General features: G+C 42.7%; 1 protein-coding gene across 3 annotated transcripts in view; it reads left to right on the forward strand.

Annotated features, from left to right (window-relative positions):
- Nucleotides 1-26,529, forward strand: part of LOC133415095 (serine/threonine-protein kinase N1-like) — a 46,174-nt gene that overhangs the window by 3,102 nt on the left and 16,543 nt on the right. For 2 of the 3 annotated variants that reach the window (XM_061700920.1, XM_061700921.1), the window contains exons 1-4: nucleotides 15,239-15,546; nucleotides 20,102-20,402; nucleotides 24,599-24,744; nucleotides 24,852-24,972. In XM_061700920.1, the coding sequence (XP_061556904.1) occupies nucleotides 15,457-15,546; nucleotides 20,102-20,402; nucleotides 24,599-24,744; nucleotides 24,852-24,972 (658 nt within the window). In that variant the 5' untranslated portion in view covers nucleotides 15,239-15,456. Of the gene's footprint in view, nucleotides 1-15,238; nucleotides 15,547-20,101; nucleotides 20,403-24,598; nucleotides 24,745-24,851; nucleotides 24,973-26,529 lie in introns of those variants that run through there. The other variant, XM_061700922.1, reaches the window with a different exon arrangement.

Raw genomic sequence — 26,529 nt, forward strand, 5'->3', positions numbered from 1 at the left:
TATCAGTTTGAACATTTGTCTTTGTAGTGTATTCAATTGAATATTGGTTGAAAAGGATTTGCAAATCATTGTATTCTGTAGTTTTTATTTGATTGTATTTTTTTTTAGTTTTACACAACATCACAACTTCATTGGAATTGGGGTTTGTACATCCATAATTTCTTTACGGTCCAGTGGTAGAACAATGCCATACAGGGCACTCATCCCTTCCCCTCTCCACCATTCACACATCTTGAAACGTGAAACCTTGATTGATAACATCTGATTTTGCATTTGTCGAAGCTTATATACCATGTTAGTGCGTTCCAGTTCTCTATTCACAGTCCTAAAAATGTGTGAACTATTTGCTTGATACGCATGTCTGAACATTTTCTTTCATGAGTGTGCACTTGCACCCTCTCATCAATAAGCAGAACCTTATCCTTGTGAATAGGCTTAATATTACTCTGATGTATTCCGTCATAATAACTGAAACCAGTCAATTAGTCGTACATCCCCGAGCTTTCCTGCACTGCAATGGAGGATTGTCTGCCCACTCTAATGTATTCAGTGATACTGTCATGGTGACTGCAGAGCAGCAGCGATGATCACTGAGTGATGGCAGATGGAGATGTACTGATTGAGGTCGCTTGAACCCTCTCACATTAGATCTTGTTCACTTTGAGACCCTCAACATATCACATACTGTATACAAGCAGTGGGCAAATTATGGCCCCGCGGGCCGCATGCAGCCCTCTCCGTTCTTGAATCTGGCCCACCAAGCATTTACTTTATGAAGAGTCCTGTAATATTTGTTCCATTCATTTAGAAGTTTAAATTACATTTTTAAAAAATGATTTTATTCATTTATCTAATTAAATAACTGTTTGATTGATTTATTGTAAATAGAAAATGACTTACTTTTTTTCCTATAATAATCAGTAGATTATAATTAAGTCAAATATAAATAATACAATTAAAAAATAGAATGAATTATTATTTTATTATTGAAATAAACTTTTATATTTTAACTCCTTTTTTATATCTCATACAAATCACCTGGTCCATCCGTCTGTTTTAATGAAGTATGGCCCTTGAGCGCAAAAATGGGCCCACCCCAACTATACAGACCTTTATTTTGTAACAGCTCTTTAGCATGATTTTATCAGCTTGTCGGGTCAGTAGAGGTCACCCAAATAACTTTGCTATCCTTTTTGCTTCTTTTAAGAACAGCTTTTATTGACACAGAGTGACAACCCTAAGTGCAGCTGAACTATTTTCTCTTCGTTTTGTTTGTTGCAGCCTGTTTATCTTTTTAGCCCTCCTCCTTTAGATGACTTCAGGGGTCTAAAATCAAGCCTTGTGGTGAGGACATGAGCACTGTGCTGTGCTGTGCTGATAATGTAACATTCACGAGTCTGCAGCCTCACTCATGAATTGTTTATTTCTTTTGGGGTTTAAAGTGTAAGAGCATGGGTGAGTAAGCTACTGCCACTGCTGCCTGTTTCCTGGGTGGAGGGGAGCAGCCAAATTACTTTTGTATTGATCAGCCAGCAGAACGGAGGCGGCTTCTTCCATTTTCTTTAATGGCCTCGGAAGACTTTGGAGAGGGCTCTTCATCGAACTCAGCTGATTGTCTCCCGTGTGTTATTATACACGCACAGCCACATCTCTGCTGTTGCCACAAGAGGATAAAGAGTCTGAGGACTTCAGTGTGCCTCTCACCTCCTAGGCGGGTGACATCAGCTGCAAAGACTCCAAAGCATCCTTCTCATCCTGCTGCAACAAGCATATAGGTGTTGCATTATGACTCCCATGCATTGATGCCATGGCATGCTTTAATAAAATGGGAAGTGTGCTTTGGGTTTATAGTGCAGTCAAGCAGGTTAGGTTAGTGTGATGGAGGAAAGAGGCTTGCTTGAATGTGCAGAGAAGATCTGAAATATTCAAAATATCTTTAAGTTGAGATCCATATTTGGCTTTCACGTCATTGTAATAGCTTCTCTCAGGCCTCTGTGCACACCTCTGGCCAGTATGGACACATTTTCCAAATGTCAAACCATAAAGATGTACCGTATGTGATTTTAAGTTGCAATCCTTAAAGGGCATCACCCCCTCAACACCCCACAGTTCTAAACCACAGCCTTAAGTACACGTCATTAGAGGTAAATAAGAGACTTTACACTGATTTTATCGGGCTGATCGGTATCTGCCGATATTTAGCATTTTATGCTGAATGGCTTTGTCATAATTCGCTGAGCCAATCAATGACGTCATTGATCGGCTCCGCGCAAGACATTTAATCCGCGTCGCCGCGTGCACAGTATATTTCCATCTAAAAGCTAGTTTATTTTTAGCCTTGTTGCGTGTCTTTTGACGTAGTATTGGAAATATCTGACGGCCAATAAAGTTATTTAAAAAAAAAAAAAAAAAAAAAAAACATTAGCGGTGTGGAACAGACAACACGTCTGAGACAGACAACACGTAATGCCCCGGATCAAACTACAAGACAAATTTGCTGTCGCGTGTGGGGAGTAGCTGGAGCCAAGAGCAGGCAGAGGCAGATGTAAAATGATGAACAGTTTATTGAGGGAAGGTTATGGAGGTGGTCCTGGATGTGTTGGCAGGCAGTCAGGAAATGACATTTGCTCTTTCTATATTCTAAAAATATAGAAACAATTATGCACACTGTAGACATGTTTTTTGTGTGACTGTTGATTAAATAGTGTTAACTTTGATAACGTTAAAGTAAGGTTAATGCAGGGATCAGGTTTGATGTGCAGTCTGCGTCTGAGACGCACATAAATGAGCAGGGACGCATAAAGCAAGATGCTGGCGGAACAGCGCTGGATGTTGACCTCCCCAATTCTGTGTTTTTGAAAAGAAATTCTCTCCAATGTTGGGACTTTTGGGGAAAAAAAAAAATCCCATTCCCACAGAGATTGACTGCTTCCCTCTCTCCCTCCCTTTTTTTATTTTTTATTTATTATTATTATTTTTTTTTAAATAAAAACTCCCAGTCAATCCTGCTCCGTTTTTCTACCTTGGTATAAAATATGCAGTACATGTCTGCCTTGGGAATGGAAACCACGATGCAGTTATATTTAAGATTAATTTATTTATTTCAGAGAAAGAGACTGTGTGGAAGTTGAGTTGAAGATGGAGAAAGATTGGAAAATAAGATATAAAGGAAGAGAACATTTGGAACAAATGGCACTTAAAATTGAACGGCCGGTCATTTTTGTACGTACTTCTTAGTGGGAAGTTCAAACAGGTAGCACTTATTAAAAGTGCATATATGTGAAATACCATTATGATACAAGACTAAGGTTTTGAACAAACGACCTCTAAAACATTTCAGTTGTTGAGATTTGTTAAATTAAAATATCTAAAATTGTTTGAGACTTCACTGTTGTGTCAAGATGCCAAACCAAAAAAAATCTCATTCAGACCTTTATTTTTCTGAAGGGGACATATTTTGCCAAAACCAACTTTTTCTAGTATTTTGGGATCTAATATTGTCTTTATGGTGCCTCAGTAAACGTGAAATATGAATTAAAATCGTCTACGCATTTCTGAGTTAGACGTATTGCTGCCAAGAGGCCTGAAATTAGCTCATTTGAATTTCTCAAGCTTATCTACGTCACTAGTGAAGATCTCCACGTTCCCTTTCCGCTCCCGAGCCAGTGCTGCAAACATAACAAACGTGTGCTCTCACAAGTGGGTCTTCTACACGGAGGCAACCAATCAGGCCTAAACACACATCATATACTGATAGGGAGAAAGAGCAATGGATAACACAAAATATTGTACAAACAGTATAAAGGATTAACAAAGTAGAGAGAGAAGAGAGACGAGTGTGAAAGAGTAACAACTGCAATAAAAATCTGCAAAATAGCAGGACCGCAAAGCAAACTACTAAGTGTAATACTGTGATGATGGTTGCAGGGACTCATTGTTCCAAGGCTGGGACTCATTGTTTTCATGACAACTGCATTCACGGGACTCGCATAGTTTTAAGTGTAAAATGATCTGCGTTAATGTCCTTGTAATGACTGCTCATCATTTAGTTTCATATTTTTATTTCCTAATTATAATAACATGTCCCCAGCCCCGCCTGTGTGGAGTTTGCATGTTCTCCCCGTGCCTGCGTGGGTTTTCTCCGGGCACTCCGGTTTCCTCCCACATCCTAAAAACATGCATGGTAGGTTAATTGACAACTCTAAATTGCCCGTAGGTGTGAATGTGAGTGTGAATGGTTGTTTGTTTATATGTGCCCTCCGATTGGCTGGCAACCAATTCAGGGTGTACCCCGCCTCCTGCCCGATGATAGCTGGGATAGGCTCCAGCACTCCCGCGACCCTGGTGAGGATAAGCGGCTCAGATAATGGATGGATGGATGGATAATAACATGTACCAGATATACACAAGTAGCAGCTTATTAAATCAATACAATTTAATGCTTTACATAAATACATTAATATGAACACAATTGAGGTAAGCATGTTGGTGTAGCCGCCGACAACCGTTTCCGTTTCTCAAACAGGCCCGATAGAAAATTAATTGCTCAGCCCTGCTTTAAGAGCATTCATCAAAATTCAGAATGACACCTTTAAATATACTTGTCTTGATAAAATTTGATTTGTTTTTGTATTATAATCATTAATGTTGTTTGTTTATTGTTGTCACATGATTCAACTGCATTACAGTGAGGTGAGCAGTTATCAAATATGGTTCCTTGCCTTCCCCTGCCGAAATGGCAACAGGTTATTTCACAGATTTTTGGACATATTTTTAAATATAACAGAAGCAGAAATTTCAGACAAATTTAGAAAATTAGGAAAATTCATCAGTTTTACAATACGTAGTTTGTAAAGCTGTAATTTTGATCAAAAATTACAGTTCGGTTAAAAAAAAAAAAAAAAAAAAAAAAAAAAAACAACAAGACTTTCATAAAGGCTACAAAGAACGAAATGCTCCTTCACAGTAAACCGTAATTTTGACACGTCTGTGTGTGCGGTTTACACGCATCGAGCTGTGAGGTGAGTTGAAGCTGGTCGACGAGAGGTTCTCAGTTACAAGAGGTCCACTTCAGGAAATATGTTTTCAAGCTAAGGTGCGGAACATTACAATGTCATTAGGATGTTACAAGATACAATTATACTAACTGTAATTATTGTTGATTGTCACACTGTCCTGGAAAGACTAATAAAACAAGTGTTTAATTTAAAAATGTATCAAAAGGCATCCTAGTGAATATTAAAGAAACATAATTAACAGGGTTTCTGTGTGACCGTTTTGAGTTTCTGCTGTCTTGATAAATTACGTTTGGTGATTGTGTAGAGAGTTTGTCTTTTTACATGCTCACATTCTCAGTGTTCTCCTCCAGATACTGTCAAAAGTGTCTTGCCGAGCAACCATGAAAACTTGTTTTAGTATCCTATCTTTTTAACAAGGATCTCCATGTGTTACCAGAAGTGTCTTTCAAAAACGTACCACTTAAAATCACACTACCCGTTTGTTTTGAAAACTGCAAAAAATACAATGAAAAAGGCAGGCAATTGCCGTCACTTTGTTTGAATTTTGAAAGTGCGGACAACATTGTCGTACAAACCTACTGTAATAGGTCTGGGTCCGAAAAGAAAGGTATTTGGATCAGAGTCCTCACTGGTGGACAATTATAGCCTGTAAGATGTGTGTCATGACCTCTTCAGAATGCACAAAGACACTGGTGGAACTATCATATGCAGTAGTAAGTAGAAGCCAGCGAAACCAGGGATGACTGACCTGGTTGTGGTTACACCTGATGCATTTGAGATTAGCTCTCCTGCCACAGTGCTGAGGTCATGCGATATTCTGTTGTGCTACAATACTAGTGTCGGGTTTAAGGGGAGCACAGACCTGAGGCTCATCTTCAACAGTGGCCTGTCTGTCCTGTCTGGGCCCAAAGGCCAAAACAGCATTCAAGAGAGGGGGAAAAAACAACTACTGTATTTTTATTACCGGTTGGCAAGGGTTGGACTGGTATTAGTGTAGCATAAAAACACACGTTCCTTTGAAAATGTAACCCAACCTGCCACCATTGTTGTCATGTAAGTTTTTTTTATTTATTTTTTTCGACAGCGGCACAATTAGCAGCAGCCTGGTGCCATTGTGTGTGTGTGTGTTTTTTTTTTAATCCACTAACAAACAATGCATAGGAAACTATGAAAGTGGTAACTTAAGGAGGATAAATGGCCTTCTATGAATAGGATACGGTGTCCACACAGGGAAAGTCCAGACAGGAAGAAGTTCTACAGGGTTGTGGTTGCTTAGACCCACTTAATAACATCTTTTCAGCTGCCTTGTGATTTATTCTGCCTGCGTGAGAGTTACTTTATTACTTACACAATTACTTGCACGCGAGCACTTACTGTAAATAGTATTTATTTTTAGCTGGTCTTTCATCAGCAAAAAATGGAAAGAAAAAAAGTAGTTTCTTTGCAATCAAAGCCTTGCTCAGCCAGAAGGCTTAGGATTCTTTTTACATTTTTACAGACTCTAAAACCAGCCACGACCCATGTAGATACTGTAGAAGCGGGTCGTCTACAAAATAAAGCAAAAAAAAAAAAATAGCTTAACAGGCTGTACCTCGAAATATGACATGACAAATCGGTACAGACAATGGACGGATGGATGGATAACTCCTGCTACATCACGTTTCATCTTTCGTTCCCCTGCTACTTCGCAGATTTTTAAGTGACTGTTTTTTAAATGGATTTGTTAGTATACATACAAGTCTTGCATGCTTTCAGTGTAGTACCACCTTGTACCGCAAAATGCTGGGCAGCACTGAGCTATACTAGATGTACTGTAGATGCAGCGTAAGTAGGAGCAAAAAGAAGAGGTAGAGATGGTCCCTGACTAGGTTGCTGTTATATTCATTGTTCGCACCATTCATTGTAAAATTAGTTTATCTTTGTATTGTCTTTTATTTGGCGTGCACATTTGCTTAGTGGTTAGCAAGTATACCACAGGTTTTAGTTTTGGGGTTTGCATTTCTGCTCTGGCCTTCCTATAGGCAGTTGGTATGGTCTCCCCATGCTTGTGTGGGTTTTGATCTTCCTGTACATTCCAGAAACATGCATGTTAGGGGAATTGATGACTAATTGTCCGTAGGTGTGAATGGGAGTGTAAATGGTTGTTTGTCTATACAGTATGTGCCCTGTGATTGGCTGGTGGCAGGTCCTCTCGCGCCAAGTCAGCTGGGATAAGCTCCAGCTCAACCGTGACCCTAATGAGGACAAGCACTAAAGGAAATGGATAGCTGTCTAATGTCAACCTATTTTTGCACAATTTTAAAATGTTACTCATAACTTGATTGAAATATGAACAAGTCAGAAGTCGTCCACTGTACGACGCTCATGCTATGTGCCATGCTACATCCCATCTGTTTTTAATCTGCTTCCAAACATCCCAATCATGAAAATATAAAATCTAGAGCACTGTTGTACCCCAGGCTTGCTCATTACATCCCTCCAAGCAAACCTTTATGCAGTTTGGCTGTTGTAGGTCATCAACTTTGTCTGGACTTTGTTTTGTGCGCAGGCAATGATGCCCACTGCAGCGCACCGCAAACTGGAGAAAAATGTCTGCATTTAAATCCAAAGGCTCTTTTCTCTCTGAGGTGGTCAGCACCTCCAATTATTGTTGTCACTGTGAATCAAAAGGACTACATGGAAGTTGACCTCACTCTATAAAGCGATCCTGCTGCAAACTGCCAGGATTTACCACTGCTATTGAAATAACTGTTTCATTGTTTTAAGACAGGGGTGTCAAACTCATTTTTGTCACGGGCCACATCGTAGTAATGACTTCCCTCGGAGGGCCACTACAACTGTGAACCCATAGAAATAAAAGATTACCTCATATACTGTAATTACATACAGTGTACACAACACATTGATGAATAGCCAGTTTTGAAATCAGAAGCCTATGAAAGCCAATCAAAGGGGGATTGGTAACAAAAAAATGCTTCCAAATATCTCAATGGTATTAACACCAGAACACAATGAGCAATTTTTATTTTCTTTCACGGGCCACATCAAATTATGTGGCGGTCCGGATCTGGCCCCCAGGCCACCGGTTTGACACCTGTGTTTTAAGACATCCAACCCAGGTGTGTTTCCTTCTTCCAAAGCTCTACTAACTAAAACGTTCATCTGATTTTCCTCACTGTGAATCTGTAGCCCCTTCCACACTGCCTTCCCGCCACAATTGTCACATCGGTAACAGTAAGATGCTGTGGAGTTGGCATTTATTCTCGTGAGCCTTTCAGACGAGCTTGCAGGAGCGGGACTTTGCCGTGTCCGAACTTGCACGTTCATGGTTGTTGCAGCTTGGCTCATTCAAAAAATTCTATGAGTGGTACTTAAATTTGTTTTCATAGGTTTACCCCGCCCACATGCTGTAGAGTGATTTTAATTTATTAAAACACACATTTTAAAGTATTCCTTAGCACTTACTCTTGGAAATTATTTTCTCTTCTCGTGACTGATACCTTTCCATAATGAGATCTCTCTGATGCTGTGGAAGATCTCTGCAGACCATGATTTGCACTGCAAGATGTGACAACAACAATATCAGGAAAAGCGTGCTAGAACATCTTAACTTTATTTTGGCACTCAGAAGCACTTTTAATGGTGGTAAGTGTAGCGGCAACACATATACAAACCAAACATATAGCCATGCTTATTCTCTCAGCTCTTTGGAAACACAAACACAAAATACAAATATTAAAACCAAAACAAATGCGTGAAAATCTACAATATAGAGGAGGAAGCGAACGATGACCTGTAATGTGGAAATGAATTGCAATCGCTGCACCATTAATATTAGGGTCATTGGGGTTAATGTTATGCAAACCAACTTTTTTTTTTTTTTTTACCAAATTGTTTGCTTGAAAGAAATGTTTTCTTGCACATTATTTCTGAAGCTTCTATCCCATGCATGAAAGAAGCAGGTTTAGCATGTGCACTGCAGAACCTTTCCCAGAGAGGATTTTTAGCGGCCTTATTCAGCCTAAACAGAGGAACTGTTTGTTGCAGCAGAGTTCACAATGGACAAAGCTGGGAGCACAAACATAAGCGTTTACTGAAGTCTTTTGAGAAGATCGACTTCGTCACAACACAAAGATGCCATTCATGTTGCTGTGATCCTCCCCAGCTGTGGATTGTAATGCGCACACACACACTCTCTCTCTCTCGCTCTCTCTCTCTCCCTCTCCCACACACACACACACACACACACACACACACATGCACCATGACAGATGTGCACCATTCACATACTTTGTCACTTGAAGGCATTCCTTTTCTTGTTTTTACCGAATACATTTGATGTATTGGACAGTATAGCACATACATATAGCCATGTTGCACAAGTAAAAACAACGAGGAGATTGAGCAACATCCTTCCCTCCATAATATGAGGGATTTTAGGGATTACCAGGCAACACATACAGTCCAAGGTACATTCTGTAAGCCGTTAACTCAGTCATAGAGGGCCTGAGAGCAAATAATAATTCCAGTCTACTGAGTGTTATTGCTAGTCTACACTAATTTATTGTCTGTGTGTATTGACTTTTCTGATCCCCAATTTAGCAAGGTTGACATTAATTTTGCTTTGTGAAAAACATCTTTAGAAGTGTATATTGTAATTGTATTCCCCCCCCCCCCCCCCCCCCCGAGGATGTCACGGAATTACGAAGTAACCATCTCCCTTCATCCAAATGGTATCCTATCATTTAATTGCAGGTCGGGTAGATTAACACATACCCACTGATTAATGACCTCAGTAAATAGTAACTCGCTGGGGTGACCCCTGAAGGAAAAAGCTGAAAGTAGCGATAACAACGACAGTATAGTGCTGCTTTAATGACTTTAATCTACTGTCTTGAAAACCAGTAGTCAGCCCGTACAGGATAGTGGGAGTTAAAGACAGCATATTGGAAGAACACATCCTGACTGAAGCAATGAAATCCCACTTTCATTTGAAATAATGAGCACAAGCTTGTAATCACTAAGGCAAGATTTCCATGAAGTGCAGACACAATTTCTTCAAGACATGTTGATAGAGCAACAACATCTCTATTTTCTGATTGGACGGATCAGCATGAATGTGACAGGGCAAATGTTTTTTTGTTTGTTTTTTTTATACAATATTATTTTCTACAAGTAGATCCCAGATGTACTTGTGAAATAAAGTCTGTATATATTTTTAAAACAATCCCTATGGACTGATTCCAAATGCAAACGCATGGTTGCAAGTCCACAGTTCATAGCCATCAATGTGTGCCATTTTATACACACACACACACACACACACACACAGTACATCTATTGTAGAGGACATTTGCTGCCCTTGGTAGTCCTATGTCTTCTTCTCTTAAGATATTGTTGTGTCTTTAGTGAATTTGTTGCTCAATAATCGGGGGCCAAAACAAGATTACTTCTTGCATTTAATGAGATCCAGGAATGACAAGAACTGCACTTTAAAAAAATTGGGCTGCAGAAAGATAAACGTATTTTACTGCAAACGTCAATAAGTCCCTTTGCGTTACCTCTTTGTCATTCGTCTTTAAAGTTAAGGTTGTGTTCCATTCTTTTCCATGTTGTGGCTAACACATTTTTACACAGACAGAATATGACTTAGGAATGTTAAAATTGTACCTAAAGCATTGCATGAAAGGTTAATTGTTTAGGATGATGACAATTTGACCCTGGAATGTAATATTTCGATTATTTCCGATGGTAACCAAGTTTCCCAATCAGGTTAACTAACATCCTACAAGAGATTATGTTACACCATTTTGGCATAAACACTTCATTCAACATATAAACATTCATATACTGTAGTTGGTCAATCATTTAGTCAGCACTTTAATTCAGATTGTGTGGAGTTTGCATGTTCTCCCCGTGCCTGCGTGGGTTTTCTCCGGGCACTCCGGTTTCCTCCCACATCCCAAAAACATGCATTAATTGCCGACTCTAAATGGATGGATGGAAAAAATAATTCAAATTCTCACATTGTGCTTGTCATTCTACATATCACTTAATGTATACATAATATCAGCTCAGTGTCGACTCTAGTCTCTACCATTCACACAGAACTTTACAGAAGTCTTAACTTTCCATCCATCGATCCATCGTTTTGTGACTTAAACATAAAGTCACAAAACACATGTAGACTGGTTGGGCGAACTCCCATGCACCCTGGAGGAGCCTGCTAAGGGTGTAGAGCTGGTCCACTGTTTCACGGCCAGGAAGAAAACCACCCTGCTCCTCCTGAATCTAAGATTCAACTTCCTAACGGACCCTCCTCCCCAGCACCCTTGAATAGACCTTATCAGGAAGGCTGAGGAGTGTGATCCCCCTGTAGTTGGAACACACCCTCCGGTCCCCCTTCTTAAAAAGGGGGACCACCACCCCAATCTGCCAATTCAGGGGCACTGTCCCTGATGTCCATGTGATGTTGCAGAGGCGTGTTAACCAGGACAGCCCTACAACATTCAGAGCCTTGAGGAACTCCGGGCGAATCCCCCCCCCCCCGGGGCCTAGCCACCAAGGAGCTTTTTAACCACCTCGGTGACCTCAACCCCAGAGATAGGAGAACCCACCTCAGAACCCAGACTCTGCTCCCTCATGGGAAGGCGTGTCGGTGGAATTGAGGAGGTCTTCGAAGTATTCCCCCCACCGGCTCACAACGTCCCGAGTGGCCTTACCGAACTCCTTCATGCCCGAGTTTTTGCTTCAGCGGCCACCAAAGCTGCATTCCGCTTGGCCAGCCGGTACCCATAGGCCAGAAAGGTCCGATAGGACTCCTTCTTCAGCTTGACGGCATCCCTCACCGTTGGTATTCACAAACGGGTTCGGGGATTGCCGCCAACACAGGCAACGACTACCTTACGGCCACAGCTCCGGTCGGCCGCCTCTGCAATAGAGGCGCAGAACATGGTACGCCCGGACTCAATGTCCCCCGCCTCCCCAAAGACATGGGTGACGTTCTGCCTTAGGTGGGAGTTGAAACTCCTTCTGACAGCGGATTCTGACAGACGTTTCCAGCAGACCCTCACAATACGTTTGGGCCTACCAGGTCGGACCGGCATCTTCCCCGACCATCGCAAGTCCGATGACACGACCACAAAGTCGATCATCGAACTGCGACCTTGGGGGTCCTGGTGCCAATTGCACGTGTGGATACCCTTATGCTTGAACATGGTGTTTGTTATGGAGTACCCGTGATGAGCACAGAAGTCCAATAACAGAACACTGCTCGAGTTCTGGTCGGGGGGGGGGCGTTCCTCCCAATCACGCCCTTACAGGTCTCACTGTCATTGCCCACGTGAGCATTGAAGTCCCCCAGCAGAACGATGGAGTCCCCAGGGGGAGCGCTCTCCAGCACCTCTTCCAAGGACTCCAAAAAGGGTGGGTACTCTGAACTGCTGTTTGGTGCATAGGCACAAACAACAGTCAGGACCCGTCCCCCCACCCGAAGGTGGAGGGAGGCTACCCTCTCGTCTACCGGGGTGAACCCCAACGTACAGGCACCGAGTCGGGGGGAAATAAGTATACCCACACCTGCTCGGCGCCTCTCACCGTGGGCAACTCCAGAGTGGAGTGGATTTATACATAATGTAGTATTTACAAAATTGAGGCATAAGATTAAGAATTGTTGGAATGCCAGTGCTAAGTAAATATTTTAATAATCTTGTGATTGATATATTTCTCAAAGCATTGTTATTAATTTGTGTAATTGCAATGCCTTGATTTTAGTGAGGTTTTCTCCGGGCACTCCGGTTTCCTTCCACATCCCAAAAACATGCATTGTAGGTTAATTGACAACTCTAAATTGCCCGTAGGTGTGACTACGAGTGCGAATGGTTATTTGTTTGTATGCGCCCTGCGATTGGCTGGCAATCAATTCAGAGTGTGCCCCGCCTCCTGCCCAATGATAGCTGGGATAGGCTCCAGCACGCCCGCGACCCTAGTGAGGAGAAGCGGCTCAGATAATGGATGGATGGATGGATGGATGGATGGAGGATTTTAGTGAGGTTCTAAGACATAGCCATAAATGCAATTGGACTAATAATTTCTTAAAGGGGCTCAAATAATACATTATAACGATATTAAATGCAAAACAGTTCAAACTTAGCTTATTATATCATGAATATACAGGGCCAGTACACGTTCTGACAGGGCCACCACAACTTGGCTCATGGTGGCCCACTCGTCAAAAAGGCTTAACATTGAACCCTGGGTAATTACAAACCTTCAAACAACTGCTACTTTAACACATACGCAGCAGCCACAAATGCAAACAGAGCACACAATAATACTCACAGGCATATATTCTTTCCTCTCTGTGTAAATGACGACTATTACTGGTCGAGTTCATTTGAAGACCTTCTCTCTTTCTTCTTGCTCTAAATTAGGCAGCATTTCCTCCCGTAGACCTCAGTGCTGCCCGACATGTTGGAGCACAACGTGGTGCTAGACTGAAGGTGCGCAGCTTTAAATTTAGACTTGCCATCCCTTAAAAATCTGCAATATAGCGGTATGTACAGTATACTGTATATCTATAACATTGAATAAACTTGTGACTACAATGTTCCCAACCCACTTCAAACCTCACAATCAGATCTCAGTACACTTTGCAGTTCGTAACCTCTTGGCCTATACCACGAAGGTTGGATTTAGCACAAAAAGAAAGTCAGGAGAAAGTGAAAAAAATCAGGAGGATTTAGCACAAAAAGAAAATCAGAAGAAAGTGGAAAAAAAAAAAGAGAATTTCATGTCTGAATATTATACAAAAGCACATTCTACTTCTGTCTGTGGACCTTTGGCTACAGCATTGAGCTCCAGCTCAGCTCTTTTTTTGGGTCTCAGAAAATGAGTGCTCTGCCAGGCAGCAGCTCCACCTTGCTTTGGAGTCCTTATTAAAGAATTGGGAGTATACAGAAAACCCACGCAAATGTTGGGAGAAGCCTGCGCTGTTGATGATACAAACGCAGACCCTAATAAGCACAAAATTATACACCCCTCAGAGACACCCCTCTTGTATACAACATCAATTCTTTTTATTATTCATCCATTAATCAATAGGAAATTTTGGGTAAATGTCACATTGCTGCTGTATTTCCCAATGTTAACAACAGTGGATCCTGGCTCGATACACCTTCATGTGGATCTCCACCAATATATTAAGTTTAATTTTTTTAATTCTTTTTATTTATTTATTTTTAAATAGGCGGCACGGTGACCGACTGGTTAGCGCGTCAGCCTCACAGTTCTGAGGACCGGGGTTCAATCCCTGGCCCCGCCTGTGTGGAGTTTGCATGTTCTCCCCATGCCTGCGTGGGCTTTCTCCAGGCACTCCGGTTTCCTCCCACATCCCAAAAACATGCATTAATTGGAGACTCTAAATTGCCCGTAGGTGTGAATGTGAGTGCGAATGGTTGTTTGTTTGTATGTGCCCTGCGATTGGCTGGTAACCAGTTCAGGGTGTACCCCGCCTCCTGACCGATGATAGCTGGGATAGGCTCCAGCACGCCTGCGACCCTAGTGAGGAGAAGCGGCTCGGAAAATGGAGGGATATTTTTAAATAACACATGAACTTAACCTACCAAAGGAAATAGCATAATTCAGTAAACAAAAACAAAGATCGGTTACTTTTTCTGAAGCCATGTCGAGAAAATTTGACTGGGTCATGACACAACTATTGACGTCTACAACAAAAACTCTGCTGAAATGTCAAGTCCTTTTTAATTGAAGGTCAGTGGAAAGGTTTTGCCCTTTTTACCCTTTGTGGGGTTTCTTAGTGCAACACATAGCTCTGCTTGCTGAATGTGACTGAAAGAGTCTCTTCCGTGCATAACACTCCTCCTACCGGTTAGAAAAATGAAAATTAATTAATTATTAATTAATTAAAATGTTAATTTAACAAAAAAAAAAGAACAATTGAAATACAAAAAATAAAATAAAAATCATTTTAATATACAGTATATTTTTCTAGGGATGAAATTCATAGCAGTAAAGGTTGGGAACCGATGTTTAATATGACCACAATGTATTAAACAATGCTACCTCTGCTTTGGGTAGTAACAGGAAGCTGGGTGGCTGTGCGCACTCCCACTTGCACAACCACCAGTGCTTGCATATACTGAATGTGTGTGTACGTGTGTGTGTGTGTGTGTGTGTGTGTGTGTGTGTGTGCATGCACAAACTGCACGACGCCTCCATGACTAGAACAGGAAGCTGCGAGATCCACACTATTCTCTCGACCCCTCTCCACCCCGTTCACTTGCTTTGGATTTGAACAGACTTTTGAGTGTAAATCCGTCCTGGATTTTGAGGAGGCACGTATTAGTAGTGTACATTGCCACTGTGTGAGTGCTGGGTGAGGAAGCGACTGCGGAGGGGAGGGTGACTAAAGCCAAATATGACCAGTGAGGATGCAATAGAGGACTATATGAGGGATCAACCTGCGGATGACCCCGTGCACAATGAGCTGAGTGACACAGACTGTTCGGTAGGCAACTTTTCAGCTCACAACATGGCTGCCTTTTTGTCCCTCCAACATTTAACATTGCCCTTCTCTTTTCTGCTGCTTCCTCATTCACGTTTTGGAAATCTGAATCACTTCTTACTGTTCCGCCGGGCACTGTTTTGGCCCTATCTGCGACCTATCTTCCACTTGGACGTCTTTGTTGTCAAACTGCAGACATTATGTATTGTGTTGAACAGGAGTGCGTCACAGCACAAAATCTCCCTTCCTGCCTTTCATGGTGTGTCACCGTTGAGGTCCCCGCTGTGCTTGGCAACGTGGTGGACACTCACTGACCTTAATATTCGATACACCTTCATAATATATCTCAATCAAAATTAACCCATTTACGAAGATAATGCTCAGTTTGGATTGACTCTGTCAGTGTCAGTTTTTTTGTGTGCAATTTCCCATCTACAGATTTGAGTACGAACAGATGTTTTAATCATGCGTAGGTATTCTTCTGTGGATGTGCCCATTAAAACATGAGAGATGTTCTTTGCATCCTCAGGGTCTGTCGGATGCCCTGGAGGTCAGGGTCACTTTGAGTTTACTCCTCAGGGTCAACAGTATGTTATCATAAAGGATGACTAATAACCCAACCATCCATCCATTTTCGACCGCTTATCCGAGGTCGGGACGCCGGGGCAGTGGCTTTAGCAGGGACGCCCAGACTTCCCTCTCCCCAGCCACTTCATCCAGCTCTTCCGGTGGGATCCCGAGGCGTTCACAGGCCAGCCGAGAGACGTAGTCTCTCCAGCGTGTCCTGGGTCTGCCCCCCGGGGTCTCCTCCCGGTGGGACACCTCACCAGGGAGGCGTCCGGGAGGCATCCCTTCCAGGTCTCACTGTCATTGCCCACGTAAGCATTGAAGTCCCCCAGGAGAACGATGGAGTCCCCAGCGGGAGCGCTCTCCAGCACCCCCTCCAAGGACTCCAAAAAGGGTGGGTACTCTGAACTGCTGTTCGGTGCATAGGCAGAAACAACAGTCAGGACCCGTCCCCCCACGCGAAGGCGGAAGGAGGCTACCCTCTCGTCCACCGGGGTGAACCCCAATGTACAGGCTCCAAGCCGGGGGACAATAAGTATACCCACACCTGCTTGGCGCCTCTCACCGTGGGCAACTCCAGAGTGGAAGCGAGTCCAACCCCTCTCAAGAGGACTGGTACCAGAGCCCAAGCTGTGTGTGGAGGCGAGACCGACTATATCTAGTCGGAACCTGTCGACCTCACACACCAGCTCGTGCTCCTTCCCTGCCAGAGAGGTGACATTCCACGTCCCTAGAGCCAGCTTCTGTAGCCAGGGATCGGATCGCCAAGGTCCCTGCCTTCGGGCATCGCCCAGCTCACACTGCACGCGTTACCCTTTCGGGCTATGCATGGCCGGGCCCCATGGGCGCAAGCCCGGCCACCAGGGGCTCGCCTTCGAGCCCCACCTCCAGGCTTGGCTCCAGAGGGGGGCCCCGGTGACCCGCGTCCGGGCAAGGGAAAACGTCTTCCTGAATGTTTCACCTTCATAGAGGTTTTTGGAGCTGTGCTTTGTCTGGTCCCTCACTTAATAACCAATTCCAATGATAAACTTTGCCACACAAAAACACACACATACGGCATGCACACTTATACAACTTGCCGTCACTGTTGGGGGGGGGTTGCTTGTCTTCACATTTCGTGGGTCTCTATGCAAAACACATAGAACGATTTGTGTTGCGGGCTTCTTTTGGACAGAAATGAGGTGCTGCTGTGTGTTGTATTTTTTTCTCTTGGCCTGTCCCTTCTCGTGACATTTTCTATAAATATCAATTCAAAGTGCAACACGAGGAACCTCGTGTACATCAAAATTGTTATGGAACTGTAAAGCCAATCATATGACAAGACAATCCATATGGTGATGATGACATAACAATGTCTAAATTATTTTTAATAATGAACAAATAACCGCCTTTCTGTCCAAACCTGTTCAATTTGATTACAATTTGTTGTGTGGTGTGTGAAATGCTATGTCAAGCTCAAATTTGATCCATATTCAGATCTGCCTTTAACATTTATAATCTCAATAAACGTAAGATGCTTCTATGGCAATGAAATTAAGGAGTAAGTGTTGCATAAAAGTCAAAGCGCATGGCGCATTGCGTAATTTGTGTTTGTCTCCCCCCCCCCCCCCCCCCCCCCCCACACACACACACACACAAAACATGTTGGACAAATTCCTCATTGTACAACATTAGGAACAGTAAGTATTTCAAAGAATGAAGACTGAAAGAATAACATACTAGATTCTGCTTCAGAAACTCCTGGCCTGTGCCGCATGGTTCGGAGCAACTGTTTCACTAACTACGGTACTACTACGCTGCAGTTGGATTATAGTTGCAAGGATACAGAGCTGGAACCCCAGTCAGCCTGTAGCTGGATGCACACAGAGGCATACAGTAAGACGTTGTAATTAGATCTACTAAGCTGGATGGATGGCTGGCTCCATGATTATGTGAGTAGCCCTGTGCCCCCGACTATGGTGCTTTGACATAGGGGAAGAAACATAGTAACAACAAAAATGCGTATAATTTACAGGTGCTCATGTTTTCCACAAAACTGGAGACATATAATGTGAAGGCGGCACGGTGGCCGACTGGTTATAGCGTCAGCCTCACAGTTCTGAGGACCCGGGTTCAATCCCCGGCCCCGCCTGTGTGGAGTTTGCATGTTCTCCCCGTGCCTGCGTGGGTTTTCGCCGGGCACTCCGGTTTCCTCCCACATCCCAAAAACGTGCATTAATTGGACACTCTAAATTGCCCGTAGGCAGGAATGTGAGTGAGAATGGTTGTTTGTTTGTATGTGCCCTGCGATTGGCTGGCAACCAGTTCAGGGTGTACCCCGCCTCCTGCCCGATGACAGCTGGGATAGGCTACAGCACCCACGCGACCCGAGTGAGGAGAAGCGGCTCAGAAAATGGATGGATGGATATAATGTGAACACCATTTTGCCATTTGGTTGGTTTCTGTTTCGAAGGTTTTTGGTTTCCCAAGAGGTTTGATCTACATTATCACCATGTAGATAAACATATAATAAATTCACACTGCGAGCGCACATACACACACACACTGTTGATCATTCCCACCATTCTGAAAACCCAAATGAATCAAGTCAAGTTTATTTAGACAGCCCTTAATCACAAAAGATTGATGTACAATGTTGGTTGAAACAGCATGAGATTCCATTTAATGAAATTAAACGCCACACGTCCACACCTCCGGCAAAGTGCTTCTCCTCAGGAACGTCCCAGTCGGTTGGTATGGATGCCTCTAGGGAGGTGGTTCTCCTCAGATGATGCAGAATCTTTACAGCAACATCCTTACTTCATCAGAAATTTAGAACCTTGAACTAACCCGCATGTTTTTGGGGTGAAGGAGGAAGCCGAAGTACCTGAGCAAACACCCACATAACACTTGGGAGACCATGCAAACTTTACACAAGAAGCTGAGATGTGAATCCTAAATTCCGAGAGCTGTGAGGCAGACATGCTAACCACTAGTACAGTAGCCTTTGAGCCATCCAGAAGCAGATAAGACCCTGATTAAAATCTGTATTCCTGCAGTTCTAATCTGCTGTAATCATGTTTGTGTTGATCATGGGAGTACTATAATGTTGGCACTCAGCTGTTTACGCACTTAAAGTAGATGATAAATGGGCTACATTTATATAGAACCCTTCTAACTTTAAAGTACTTGAAGGGCTTTTAACAATGTTGCAGCATAAACCCTCGACTCATAAACAGAGGTGGTTAGAGCAGCCAAAAGTTCGATTCAATTAGAATAATATCTAAACATTTATTATTATTATTATTATTATAGCATCTTTGCACATTACATACAGCTCAGTAGTAGTTTAGCTAGTATAAAAACGTGTAAGTCTTTTTTATTTTATTTTGCACATTGCCTAGATTACCCTTTTTTTCATATACTCGTGATTTTTCTTTTATCTTCTTTTTATAAGTGGAGGGAAACTAGCAAAATAAGAATGCCATTGCATTGTGTTAACATTGTGTTTTACTGTGAGGATGGCAAACATTTTGAATATGACTCAAGGAAAAAGTAGTCCTCCAAATAATTACTTGCATAAGAGTAAATATTGTAAGTACAAGGTGAGCAAACTACTCAAGTACTTAGTTAGTTACTTAGTTACTTCTGATTTATTATTTACATCAAAAACCTTAACGTGGTTTCTCAAGTTCGAAGTGGAGATCCTGTAAGCTGAAATGTGGAGATTTTTAGGTAGACAATGATGACATTCTTTTTTTTGTAGTCTGTACTGTCAACATAGACTGAATGTGAGACTAGGCGTGTTGTGCCTCTTCTGACTGTGAGTGCTCATGCTTTATTTAAATTTGTCACTTGAAAACTTTGCATCTGTGTCAGACCGCAGAGACGTGATAGGCTGCAGACAGCTAGTGGTTATGTTGGAATGGTAAAACAGAGTCTTTCATTCATTCTAGGGTTTCTCTTGGATATTTGCACAATTATTCATTCGGAGCTTTTTCTCCCACTTCAGACTGATCCAGGCGGTCTGTCAGTGCTGCAGCAGCTCGGCTTGGACCAGAACGCGGACCTCTCGGACTCCAGTGTGCAGCAACGCCTGGATGAGTACCGCGAGAGGATCCGCAGGGAGATCCGCAAGGAGCTGAAGATCAAGGAGGGAGCGGAGAATCTCCGCAGGGCCACCACTGACAAGAGAAATGCCCAACAGGTGGACTCGCAGCTCCGCAGTTCCAAACGCAAGCTGGAGTGTCTCCACGCTCAGCTGCAGGAGCTGGATGCACACATTGTGGTCAAGGGCCACAACGAGAATGAAGGTACACTTTCTGCTTAGAAAAACATTGAATAAATGACAATGCTTTAGTTGGTATTGTATAATACATATATGTGTGTGTGTGTGTGTGTTTTGAAAACGCATCCATCCATTTTGTACTGCTTATCCTACTGTATGTCTTATATTTATCGTCTTAGTTTTGTAACATTTTCACTTCGGAATGAGATTGGATTATTTTTTTTATGTTTGTGGAACGGAGTTAACCGATGTTGGAACCTTTCTCAAATACTATTCACGTAGTAGATGGTAAAGTTTTAAATAGTTTTTAAATTAAAAAAAGTTAGTCTAAACAATTTTTTTCCTGGATGCTTGTCGATCTCTCCTTTGTATTTTGTACATGTCCTTTGTACACAGTACAGTAAGCCGCCAACTCAAGCCCAGACGCTCGCACACAGACTAACCAGCAAAGTTCCTGATGTCATTCACAAGCCCCTTAAAAGCACCTACAGTTTTTTTTTGTTGTGACTTTCGGCATGTCCTAACCTATATTAATTACTGTGTACTGTATTTAAACAGTTAATTTCTTTATATTCTATGTTTTATTGTGTGTGTGTGTGTGTCTTTTTGTACAATACAGTGCTGTATTTCTTTATTAAAAAACAAATGTTGGTGTTCTTTCAAGGGGCTGGAAAGGATTAATGGCATTTCAATTCAATTTTAATTTGATATACGAGTAAATGTTAAGACCTTGGCCATGGAACGAATTAAACCCGTAAGTCTCGGTACCACTGTATTAGGTTTTTGCTCTACGGAATGTATTTATTTAACTCATCAACAGCAGTAATCCTGCATTACTTGACCAACATAAGCATTTACAATGCCAACCAATACTTATTAGTAGACAATCTTGTCAGTTTTACAACCTCATGTCTGGAAATAAACATTGATCATTTTATTGTGTAGCAAAGTGTGCTGCACAAGCAGTAAAGTCAGCACCGGCATTAGTTCCAGCAGAAGTAGGAGTGGGCCAGGTTGGTCCAGTAATAATACAGACCACAGACCACTAAAATGGGTCTTCCGGGCATGGCTGAGAAATTTCACCTTATAACGAGCTAGTGTGACATCAACCCACTCTCTATTGCTGTGTTTTCCCAACCTTATCTGAGCTGCGGCACATCCAGGTATTTTACATTAGGAATAATCTCATTGCACCCCAACAAACAAAAATGTCACAAAAAGTGGATACACAAGTTAATGATGTACCTTCTAGTGGAAGAACATTCAATTGTTCTGTCTATCACTGTATGTCGCTGGCATAGATGGATAGATGAGCAAAGATACATTATTTGTAGTAAATGAATCATTTTCAGACCAATTTGATCATTTCAGACCAATTTGATCATTTCCCATGGCCCACCTGCTTATCTCACAAGGCACACAGTGGTTGAGAATTATTGCTAGATAGGCTGTAGACAATGGGTTCATCCCAAATCTACCTCTTAGCCCTTCCGCTTTGTTTTAACCCCTTCCCCTTAATTAATTGACCCTAGGAATTGGGACAACACATCGTCACCCCTCACCCCCTGCTGGCTGTGTCATAGGCAGACATGTGCAAGATGATGTGCTAAATGAATGCTACTATTGTTATAAATTGCTTGTTTTATTTAAATCAGAATCATCTTTATTTGCCAAGTATGTCCAAAAAACACACAAGGAATTTGTCTCCGGTAACTGGGACGCTCTAGTACGACAACAGACAGTCAATTGACAGAAAACACTTTTGAGACATGAAGACATTGAGAAAAAAAGTCACTGAGCAATAAAGGGTTGCTAGTTATCTGGTAATGCCAGTACATTTTTTTATTATTATTATTATTTTTTTTTTTAAAGATGCAGCGTCCTCTAGCACTTAGAGCAGTTCGAATGACTAATATTACAATAGTCCGGTGCAATGACCATTGTGCAAAGGGCGCCGGGACTTCAAGCGAGTAGTGCGATAGTCTGGGACAATGTTGATGGTGCAAATGTTGCAGATACTCCTCAGTCAGTGTGCAAATGGAGCAGATGCTACTCTGGCATGAGTGGTCAGTATTGGTCAACAACAGATATGCAAATAGTGCACCACGGTGAGACTACTACAGTGATTGCACGAGTAATATATAATTTGCCCGACAGAAATGTGACAAAAAGAAAAAAAATTGCCAGCATGTTGCAATGGAATTGTAGGTTAGGTGTTTAAGAAGTTGATTGCTAGAGGGAAGAAGCTGTTGGAATGTCTGCTAGTTCTAGTTTGCATTGATCGGTAGCGCCTACATGAGGGAAGGAGCTGGTGACCGGGATGTGGAGGGTCCGAGAGGATTTTGCACGCTCTTGTCTTAGTTCTGGCAGCGTGCAAGTCCTCAATGGTGGGTAGGGGGGTACCGACAATCCTTCCAGCAGTTTTGATTGTCCGTTGCAGTCGGAGTTTGTCGTTTTTTGTAGCAGCACCAAACCAGACTGTGATGGAAGAACACAGGACTGATTCGATGACCGCCATGTAGAACTGCCTCAGCAGCTCCTGTGGCAGGCAGTGCTTTCTCAGAAGCCGCAGGAAGTACATCCTCTGCTGGGCCTTTTTGAGGACGGAGTTGATGTTGGTCGCCCACTTCAGGTCCTGAGAGACTGTAATTCCCAGGAACTTGAAGGTCTCGACAGTTGACACAAGTCAGCTGGACAACGTGAGGGGCAGCTGTGGCGAAGGATGCCTCCTGAAGTCCACGATCATCTCTACAGTCTTGAGCGTGTTCAGCTCCAGGTAGTGTCGGCCGCAACACAACTCCAGCCACTTCACTTCCTGTCGATATGCAGACTCGCCACCGTCCTTGATGAGGCCGATGACAGTGGTGTCATCTGCAAACTTCAGGAGTTTGACAGCCGGGTGCGTTGAGGTGCATTCGTACGTGTAGAGAGAGAAGAGCAGCGGAGAGAGGACACTACCTTGGGGCGCCCCAGTGCTGATGCTGCGTGGGGATGAGGTGGCCTCCCCCAGCCTCACCTGCTGTGTCCTGCCTGTCAGGAAGCTGTTAATCCACTGGCAGATGCCAGGTGAGACGCGGAGCTGGAGAAGCTTGGAGGAAAGGAGTTCAGGGATGATGGTGTTGAACGCTGAGCTGAAATCCACGAACAGGATCCTCGCGTAGGTCCCTGCACTGTCGAGGTGTTCTAGGATGAAGTGCAGTCCCATGTTGACTGCATCATCCGCAGACCTGTTTGCTCGGTAGGCAAAAAATGTCTGTTTGTGCAGTTTGTAAAGGTGACTGGTATTTTAAAATTGTTTAGAATAATTGTTTCCTACCACGTGACAGGGTGCATACATTTCTATATTTCACCTTTATCTACTCTAAAATCAGAGTTTTATTGAAGGAACATTTTGAGTAACTTTACGCCCTAAGGTCGGCCAATAAATAACACTAACAATAACCATCACAAAACACTGAACTAAACATTTGTAAACACACACAAAAAGAAAATATCTCAAACACAATAGAATAGAAAAGAACTTTGTCACTGTCACAGGAAAATCCTTTGCGCCGGGCTTGTCATTCTGGAGTGTTGTGCGCTGTTGTGGAAAACGGACGTCTTGTCGCATCCCTGTGGCGGAAAAGGCGTCCGGGTTTTTATTACGTTGACCTCATATGTAAACCGCAAACCCGATATCAGACAAGGGTATTACGCCAATGAAATACCGCATTACATGAGTGATGAGGCTACAGCTGAATTACTGAATTAATTTCCATATACATTAGTATATGGAAAGCGAATGTCACAGTATACTCAGAAGCGACATTAATAGCAACGTTACATTTGCTACGTAACTTCTAAATGTGACTTGGCTGTCTAAAAATTATTTCTAATCGCTCATGAAATGCAGCACATTGTAGTGAAGTCCCTTTAATGAAAATTTGTCACCGTAGTCTAAAGGTAGACTAGGAATACGCGAGCTCGTTATAACGAATCGTTTTGCCAACAATTCAAAACATGACTACACCCCTTCGTCTTAGCCCTTCCCAGAGGAAATGGGATATCCCTTCGTTCTCGTGCATGCGCAAAACCAAGGGCTAAGAGGAAGGGGAAGGGCTAAGGGGTAGAATTGGGATTGGCCCAATATGTGCTGATTGTTTTGCTCAGGCTACATTTTCCTGTTCTACGAGTACAGTTTGTCCGACAACGTGTCCTTGACCTGCTGAACTCCTCTTTTAGATGCTGCAACATCTCCAGGCTCAGTTAGTCGACCTTCTGCCAACCAACACCGCATTGCTGCGTTGGAGCGTCAGCTAAACATTGAATTGAAGGTCAAACAGGGAGCAGAAAACATGATTCCCATTTACGCCAATGGAGCTACCAAGGTATTCATCTGGTCCCACTATCAGACTTAGCCTTCACTACGTAATGCCTTCTTCTTGAATTTTCTCCAATTATGTGCATTCACACTTTCTTTTTTTTTTTTTTGTAGGACAAGAAGCTTCTCCAGACGGCTCAGCAGATGCTGCAGGACAGCAAGACAAAGATCGACATCATCCGCATGCAGATCCGGAAGGCCATGCAGGCCACAGAGCAGTCTGAGGACAACCAGTGTACCTATTATGCTTTAGTTTTTAATCCTCACTCATCTTTCTGGTCGACTTTTAGCATTCACCCACCTGTCACACTGCATATTTTATGATGCCGGCAGTAATGGATCGATTCTTGCTTCAGAACCTCACAGTGCCCGGTCAAACCCACTCACAAACACACACACACAATGATATACACATTGCCCATTACAGCCGTCTCGCTCCCGGTTAGAGTCTTACTGATGTTCCTGCATCCCCTTGATGTCGGCTAACAAGAGAGCTAGGCGTCATTCAGCAGAGGTTAGAGACAAAGCAGGTTGGGTCGGGATAGACGTCGGGATGGAAGGGAGGCTGAGTCAGAGATGATACAACGGTGTTCCTGCCTTGTCAAAAATAGGGCTACAGTTTGGACATTTGTTACGGCAAAAATGTAAATGGTTTGTTAAAGTCCAGTGATGTTTATTTTTTTATATGTAAATAAAAGAGTGTAGCTTCACAAGCAGCGAGACCACCTAGAGATTTAAACATTAGCCAATAATGCATGGATTTCTTACACTACCCTATTGATTAGGACCTTTGAAAGATAAAATGACACATGATTGACAAAGTACATAAATACTTAATATAAATATTGCAATATTGATATTAAAATGGCGATATTTTTTGAGAAAAGAAAAGTGAGTGACTGTATAGCCCGCCATATATACTACTCGGCCAATGGCAAGTACAGCTTTTGTCACTACGACGATCAGGGCGGAGCCCTGGCACTATGATTAGAACGCCTTCTACTTGCGGGAGCAGAGCCCAACGTGTGCAAAAACATAGTGAGAACCCATCAAGACAATAAAAGCAGTTTTACTCACGGAGGCAGCACTTCTTGCACTAGCCGCATTCACACATCACCCAATTGTGGTGTCACAATACAGCTAAATTCTGAACGGTCGCTACGAGACACATTTTCAAAAAATAGGCATAAAGCAAATTTTTCCACTGTATGTCTCATTCATTCATTTTCTATCGCGCTTGTGCTCATTAGGGTTGCAAGTGAGCTGGAACCTATCCTACCTGACTTTGGACTCGAGGCAGGAGAGATTTGAACCATGAACTGCAGAAATGATAGGCAGACATGCAAACTACTAGCCGACCGTAGTGCCTCATATGTCCCCTTTAAGACAATTCCTCTTGAACCTTTAGTCAGAGTTTAAAATAGACCTGGCCAAGAGGTCAGCAGCACATCATCAGAACAGTTACAAGGAAGTGACAGCGAAGAGTTAAACAATGTTTGAGGTGCAATGATGTCCCCCCCAAATGACACAAGAACAAACAACAATTTAACATTTAATAAAACACAGGCACTGTTCGGTGGTCTCAAACTGGAAGTTCCTCAGCATAGAACGGAAAAATTCCAAGTGGAATAAGTTCAGTTTCAGTTTAGTCAGCAGAGTATTCTGTGTTGCAGGGCCACAAAGCTGAACACTTGTTTCCCAAAATCAGTCCCTGGCCGAGGAACCAATAAATAAAACTAGTGCAAGCACACAAGGCATTGCAACTGCGTGTCTTTTTTTTTTTATGTGTGCA

This window comes from Phycodurus eques, chromosome 16 (assembly GCF_024500275.1).
Source record: "Phycodurus eques isolate BA_2022a chromosome 16, UOR_Pequ_1.1, whole genome shotgun sequence".
In the NCBI taxonomy this organism is placed as follows: Eukaryota; Metazoa; Chordata; class Actinopteri; order Syngnathiformes; family Syngnathidae; genus Phycodurus; species Phycodurus eques.